We start from the raw sequence: 7,699 nt of genomic DNA, 5'->3' as shown, positions 1-7,699 counted from the left end.
CTACATTTTAGAAGGAAGACACTATGTTCTTTCAAAACTGTATTGTATTTGCAAAAAACCTGGTATTTTTCTAACCTTAACAAGAAAAGTTCACAGGAACCAGAGCCCAGCTGAAACCTGGAATAAGCTCCAATAAAGGCTTCATATGGGCATATATTATGTATTTTCAAATTCAGTGCATCTTGTTGGTGTGTCATATGGGCAACCCTGACTCTGCATTACACTCCACCACTGCATGCCAGTTACTTTGATGTTTTATATTTAACTCAGGAAGCCGAAAGGCATCTACAAACACTCACTCTCCCTCAAGAACATATATGTCAACATATGGCTGCAATGAAAGTAGAAGGACACCTGTGTGCGTTGCCGTCCAGCTCTGCAAGTCCCCTGTGAGGCTGACGAGAAGCTGTCTCTGTGCATTCTTCATGGAACTATTAAAGGCAAGCAGACTTTTTCCTCTATTGTAATCTCACAAACAATGACTAATAATGAAATTAGACACTCGGTACATTGGAATATTTTATTTTGACTTTACATGCGGTGTTAAAAACCCAAAGAACGTATTATTTACACATCCACAATACAAGTTTACAAGATATCTATACATGTTAAAGTACTCTATAGTATAGAGCAGCTTCATTTAAGGGTTACTTTTTTTATGCCGTACCATTAAAAAAGATACAATCTGCGTTTACCTTTGCACAAATGGATAAAGCATCTTTTATTATTAAATTAACAGAATAAGGACTAGGTTGAATGTTAGAGATTTCAACATAAATACTGAGAGAACTCACATTACCATCTACAAGGCAGCACAATGTTACAGGAGGTTATCAGGGTTCACATACACTTATCTTTCGGTTTCACACAAGTCTGTATTAATATTTGTAAAGTGAATTCGGATCAGTTTGTGTCTTTTGACAACTGAGTACATTTTTAATAGTTATTAATCTGTAGTGTTTTAGTTGCAAGACAGAAGTGTTTAGGAAGAGAGATCATTGATTTTTGAATCCAGAGGTCTCAGGAAATAAATGTGCCTTACAGCCTTAAAGAAAAAAATGACTACTTCTATCCTTTGTTCTGTAACAGAGATCCAGTTTTCAGTGACTAACCTTTTCTCCCCTTTGAACACGTAATATAAATCTCCACCGTCTCTGAAACCCATTGCAGTTATTTGTCCTGCTAATTCATGAATATTCCTCTGCCATGGTTATTTCTATAGTTATGTTCAATAAACAATGTGGTAGTGTGTAGTTTGCAAGCTAAAATAGCCATCTGTGTTGAACATCAGCTGCAAGTGGATACTGTAAAACCTACTAAATAGCTTACACAACTTTAGCAGGTGTTCCATTACCCTAGAAACCTCATTTGATTTCACATTATAACTGTTTGATCCTTCGGAGAGCTGGAGTGGAATGTTTATCATGGTAAGGTGATTTAATGCTGCTGTCGTCTTGGATTGTAGGCTGCCTTTAGTTACCATTAATTATTCTTGCTTTTTATCTTTCTTCTTTTTTTTGGGTGCTGTTGAGAGGTTTTACAACTGGCACTCGGGAGATATGTGTTATAGTGAGAACACTTGACAGATTTATTTATTTATTTTTTTAGTACTTTTATCATTTGCATGAATAAGGCACAAAATGCACAGATTCAGGTAAACTCACACATAATATTTACAGAATATTGTCATTACCTGCATGACTTTGGAAAAAACCTTACATTACACAACAAAAACAAATTGATTGCACTACTGTAGAGTTTTCACAGACTGCTTCTGCCAGGCCAATTAATGTTTCTTCTTTTTTATTGACAAGAGTCTATCAGCGTGTAGGGCATTATTAAATGCAACAAAAACGTAACCTTCTCTAGTTACACAGGCCTTTGCCAAGTGAATTGATTATTAGCTGCCCTCAATGAATGAGAAGTACAGGGGCTCAAGTTCACAGTGGCCAGGTATTGGATGGAGGCACTGTGGAAACACAGTAAAACTCCCCCGTTCCAGCCCAAAACACTAGATTTGAAATGCACAGCTCTGAATCAATAGCAGCATAACAGAGTTATGAGGAATTAAACATATCTGCACTCTTTCACTGGGTGACTATTTCATCAAGGCGTTATCATTCAGAAGGCTGGCAGAGATGCGCCATTCATCCTTAGCCGTCTCCAAACTGAACCCAACGGGCTGCAGAAGGCAGAGTCATCTGTTTGTTCAGTCATGCTCAATGTAAACAATTCCATAGCATAAAAGATGCAATGGGAATCTAAGTACATCCTAGTGTGTATGGTACACACACACACACACATCCACACACACGCACAGCTTTATCTGTGGCACAAACAAAATGCCACACACATGGAGAGAAAAAAAAAAATTAATGCTACAGTTGGGCCAGAGACTGAATTCCAGCAAATTGATTATTAACCCAGATATTCATTGAGACATTACCATTTTCTGACATTTGTGCAAGAGGCAAGGTGAATGCATACATATTAAAATGTTCACATTTAATGGGAAGGACCACACTTAATGGCAGTCTAAAATGGAACCCATTTTTCAAGTATTTGCTTACTGATTTTTTTTCCCAATAACTTTTTTTTTTAGCTATTTAGAACAGTAAAGTAGCCCCCCACCCCATTGTGCTACATGTCTCCTCAGCTCCAAACAAAAGAAATGTAATGACCAGCACTTTCCTTTGTTTTTTTTTTGTTTGTTTGTTTTGTGTTTGCTCTTAGCAAGTACACAAAGTCTTGCTATAGCTACATGTGGCAAGACACAGATGTTGCTGAAGTAAAGACAGTTTCTTTGGCCACTCTGTTCTCTTTAATAACAAGCAAGTCTCTGTCTTATGTGTCTACCACAACATCATCTTACAACCTGTACAGGTCAATGCCACACTCATTTTTAGCACGGACATGTCCTAGTAACTGTATTTGTTCAGTGGTCTGACTGAAGTTGTCTGAGGAACGAATGAGGGTTTTGGTGGCACATCGGGTTTTAAGGAGGGTGTCCTCTTTATTCCTGTACGAGGAAGGGTGCCGTTGCTCGTGTAACTGCTTTGCCTGGACAAGGAAGGCTGGAGGTGAACGCTGACAGGTGCCCCTTGCATGTAGTCCATCTTTGTGCCTGCCGTGGGAGGCATGTACCCCCCCCGATTAATACTAGGCTGTCTGGATAACAAAACACCATTTGGTGAGTTTAAGTTTTTAGGAAGGGCAGATATTGAATGCCTTTGTGAAGAATTTTTGTGATAACCTCTCTGCCTTTCCAAAGAGGTCATCGGTACTGCAGGAGTGGTGGGAACGTCCACTCGTTTTGTGGGGCTGTTTCTCGGAAGAGTTGATGGAGGAGAGTATAAAGATGCCTCCCTGTTGGGAACCTTAGGTGGGATTTCAGACATATTTCCCATTGGATCCAGCATTAAAGTCTGGTGGGCCACTTGAATATCTCCCATAATTGCTTTGGGATTACTAGTAGTTTCATTTAAGTGTTTCAGAAAATCATTCAGGGTGTTCCTGGAATCAACAGATCTCCTGTGGTCTCTTTTGCTGGATGGTTTTGTAAGTGGATGATCAATATGTTGCATCTTTTTGTCTGCCTTGTGCGCATTAGAATTTGAGAAAGATGTATTGTAATCATGGGTAGCATTGGGAAGAACGATAGCACTAGGAATATGTCCATGACTTAGAGGAGAGTGGGGTGGAGGACTGGAAGGAAAAAACTGAGGGCTTTTTAGTGGGGTTTCCTTTCGTGAAGCATTGAGGTTACTATGCGCTTTGTCCGATTGACTTTTCATAGCCTGCAGAGTCTTTTGTTGAAGAACTGGTGTAGATTCAGGAGTTGGAAGCGCAGCTAATTCCGGAGGCTGGCCCCTGTGGTCCATCATCATGGACTTTGTATCACCATTTGGTGGCAACTCCTTTCTGCTAGTCAACAGGTTTGTGTAAAGTTTGGGTGAATCAATGTTTTGCTGATATTCCTTGACGGGACTATCAAACAGCCCATTCAGTTTAGCAAAGCTCCCACTGGAGTCAGTACATGACTGAGCCGATTCTGCATCTTTGTGTATTTTTCTGGATTTCCGTACAAATATATCCCGGTAACAGTAAACGGCCACTCCCGCAATAAAGGCTCCCAGGACAAAAGCGGCAAAGACACAAGTGATTAGGACATTCATATGTACCATTTGGTTGGACTCTCCTGATTGTACTTCCCACCTTACACCTGCAAAAGACATGCAGTATATCATAAGTCTACATGTACTTCATACTGATACTTTTCAGAAGAAGGTAGCCTCCCTCAGAGAAGTGTCTGTTAAGTGTTTGTAAGTGCTCTGTGTCTAGTGTTAGTGTAACTCAGTCGGGTCCTGCAATCCACAGCACTGGTGAATGCAAGTAATTTTATAAATAAAAATGACTGTGTGAGCATTGATCAGTTTAAATGAAGACTGTCCGTTTTCTTTGATAATGAGGAATGCTTGTCGAAGCTTCTCTCCCCATATTACGTTTGGTTTAGCCTGTCCCCAAATTTCCTTTAAGGCTCACAAATAGGGCCTGTATGTTATTAACATTAATGATTTCTGCTGGAAAATTGAGGTTAGAAGGTGCTACTGGGCCAGACAGCAATTAATAACTCATGGATGGATTTCTCTCTCAATTTTCTGCCCAACTCATCAATCAGTATCAAAAGAGAGACAGGATTATGCAAATGTTGTGTAAAACTGTATAATGTACATACTGCATTGTTATAACCACATTAATGTAATACGGTGCAAAACTTGTAAACTAATATATCCACAGGTTGCTAGCCTTGGAGTGGCACACCTTGCATTATATAAGTGTACAATTTTTGAAGTTCAAGATTATGTCATTCTATTAGAGCACTAATTTATCTTTTCTTTTTTTAGTCAATAATGAACATAAATACTTCTGTAACATTAAAAAAAACAACTTGCAAGGTTAAGTTATTAGAGAATGTTAAAATTTAGGAACTTTTAGCTTAGACCAAGAAGTTGAATATTGGATTAGTTTTTTATTTGTGTATTAACAAGCTCCCTTTGTTTTTTTGAGATTTTTAAAGCAACCACAGACATCTTGCAGCTAAGACAATGTTAGTTTTTAATGAAAGTAATTCTGTTAACTATCCCAAGGGATGTTAAAATGAAAGAGCAAGAGGGAAGGAACAGATTCATTTTTGTTAGAGGCAAGGCCTTTGAACATTGTTAATGTTCAGGGTTATAGGTTTTAATGGCACTGTGCAGAAGAAGAAGGAAAACATGAGTAAAGTTCACTAATAGTTATGACACAAAATGTGATTCAGAACCAAGAGCAAATGATAACAAAAACTTAAAGCAAAACAGAAAATAACTGCAACAAATTAAAATGACAAATGCACTGCCATAATGGCTGATAGGAAACCTGATATGTTTCGGTGAATGGTAATAAAACACAAATGGTTTTTGGCTGGTGAGATTTTCAGGAAATACAGAATTGTGCAAACATGCCTGTCACCTGGCTATGCTGTGTACTGATGAAGACTTGCGTTAAGTTTTGGTTATGGGATTGGAAGCTTCTTGATTCGTTGGTTGACTGCAATAGTCCTACTGAATTAAAGTCTTTGTTGCTGTAAGAGCCGAATCAAAGGTTCACTTAGCTGAAAGAATGGCTACAGAAAGATGAATTACATTCAGAATATGTTTCTTTTTCTGTTTGGCTTAAAACACGCGTATGTGTCTCTATGTACTGAGATAATCTATAAACTGATGCTCACAGCCAGAGAATAAAAATTCAGCACACCCTTACTCAGATCTGACCCATGTTCTTCAGAAACATGCTACAGGCAGGCAGAGTTTGGGATATGCCCCATTTAACACATGGATCTGTCATGGAGCTGTGCTTTGTTTTCTGTTCTCTCCCCACCCCCAAAAATACCCCACCCCCAAACCAGATGAAAAAAAGAAAACCCATTAAGCTCCTGTAAGCAGCCATTCATGAGGACTAATAGTCTTATCCAAACTAGACTGGTTTGAAAACAACCACCAGACGCAGGTAAGTCGTGAATGTAATTTTTTTTAATGCATCCCGAACTCCCACTGATTTTAATGGGAGCTTTGGAGCACCCCAGGAATAAAAGGCTGAGCTTATTATCTGTGTTTCCTGTTATAACCTCTAAGCAGCACTCTGTACACTGGATAAGTAGGTATGAAAAACATGATTGCACTGTCTGCATACTCACAGGAAATGTGTGTAATATACAGCCCAACTATCATGGCTGTTACATTTAAGCCTTAGACAATGTTGAGACTATCAGGTTTCCATTCAGCTGCAATGTATTCCCTGGTAAGGCCTTACCCTTTGGGACACCTGATAATGGATCAGAATAATCAGAAGTGTTTGGGTCATCTTGAACTACAAATTTCCGAGAGCCAGTCACTTTAGGTTTCCAGGAACCAATCACTTTAGGTGATATAACTGGGATACTTGCCATTGTGGTAATGGAAGCTGAGGAGAACTCCATGTCTGTGGTGGCAAACAGATTTTTATTAATGTGTATTACAGTCAGGCTTTCCTCACTGTTTCATGGCACATCTAAGCTATAGCTGGAGACAGTATTTAATGGGAGTTACAGTCAGAGCAAAATGTGACCCCCTACACTCTGCAGAAGTACAGAGGGCTGATTAAAATCAGTTGGTTCAAAACTTTAAAAGTACAAAAAAAAAAAAAAAACCCATTAAAGCATCAACAGCTGCTAGCCAAAAAGCCAGAGAAGTCAAACATGAAAGCAGTGCAAAAGTTAAAGTAAGCAACTGGTGGAGGTGAAAAGCACAACTTGTTCTACTTATATTCTTCACTGGAGACAACACACTTGGCTGCCTTTTAAACATCTTCAAAAAAAAAAAAAAGAAGTTACTTGGAAAGATACACACTCATGACAGGTTACACCTGAGAAACCAGATCAGCTCCATTAGTGCTATTATGGTATACCATGAACTGCTGAATGAGCCATTTCTACAGGTGGGGATGAAAGGAATGTTTTTAACCCCTATTTTGTAATGGTTCCTAAAGAACAATGTTGCATAGATTCTGGCTCCTCTGTAGTACACTTGCTGAACAGAACCACCATAGCCTACATGAAAATGCACATGAAGAGGAAACACATCACATTGGGTTTACAATCCAACGTCTACTTTGTGTTTTGTGTTCACTATCCCAGTAGGTTTGGGCATGAATGTCTATGGCTTGAGATCTGACTGAGAAATGTACATCAAATACACACTCACTCAGGACTTGAAAATAAGGTTCGGTTGTATCTGTGTCCTAAAATACCACTTTGAAAATTCAGTTGATAAACACTCGTGCAAGCAAGGTAGCATTTCCAGGTAATGCAGTTTGGGTTTTTTTTTTTTGCTTTCCTAAGTGAGTCTCTTAACTTACGTTATAGGTAAGTTTATCTGGGAAATATTTGTCTCAAACATTACTTCTTGTCAAGTTACAGAAGTGCAAATATCAGAAACCAAAAGGCAAAATAATGTTCTTGTTGCGCTCTTATAAATTTAACATACAAACAGATTATTTTCATATTTGTCAGTCAGAAATGTGCCCTTGGTTTGAAAGCAGAGGCCCAAGTTCTGGGAGCAAAGACTGGAAAATAAGGGCTCAGTCTTGCTCCTGTCAAAGTCAACACAGGCTCTGCTTTTGAGTT

At 38.8% G+C, this 7,699-nt stretch overlaps 1 protein-coding gene across 14 annotated transcripts in view; it reads right to left on the bottom strand.

The window, feature by feature from the left end:
* Nucleotides 1-506: 506 nt before the first annotated feature.
* SEMA6D (semaphorin 6D) overlaps nt 507-7,699 on the bottom strand; it is a 231,900-nt gene continuing 224,707 nt past the window's right edge. For 9 of the 14 annotated variants that reach the window (XM_030014926.2, XM_030014921.2, XM_030014928.2 and 6 more), the window contains 2 exons: nt 6,349-6,516; nt 507-4,222 (listed from right to left, as the gene is read on the bottom strand). In XM_030014926.2, the coding sequence (XP_029870786.1) occupies nt 2,919-4,222; nt 6,349-6,516 (1,472 nt within the window). In that variant the 3' untranslated portion in view covers nt 507-2,918. The remainder of the gene's footprint in view (nt 4,223-6,348; nt 6,517-7,699) is intronic. The other 5 variants (XM_030014922.2, XM_030014924.2, XM_041123779.1 and 2 more) reach the window with 2 other exon arrangements.

Source organism: Aquila chrysaetos, chromosome 5 (genome assembly GCF_900496995.4).
Source record: "Aquila chrysaetos chrysaetos chromosome 5, bAquChr1.4, whole genome shotgun sequence".
NCBI classification, from domain to species: Eukaryota; Metazoa; Chordata; class Aves; order Accipitriformes; family Accipitridae; genus Aquila; species Aquila chrysaetos.
Note: the sequence above shows the minus strand (reverse complement) of the source record. Positions and strands in the feature narration are given on the sequence as shown.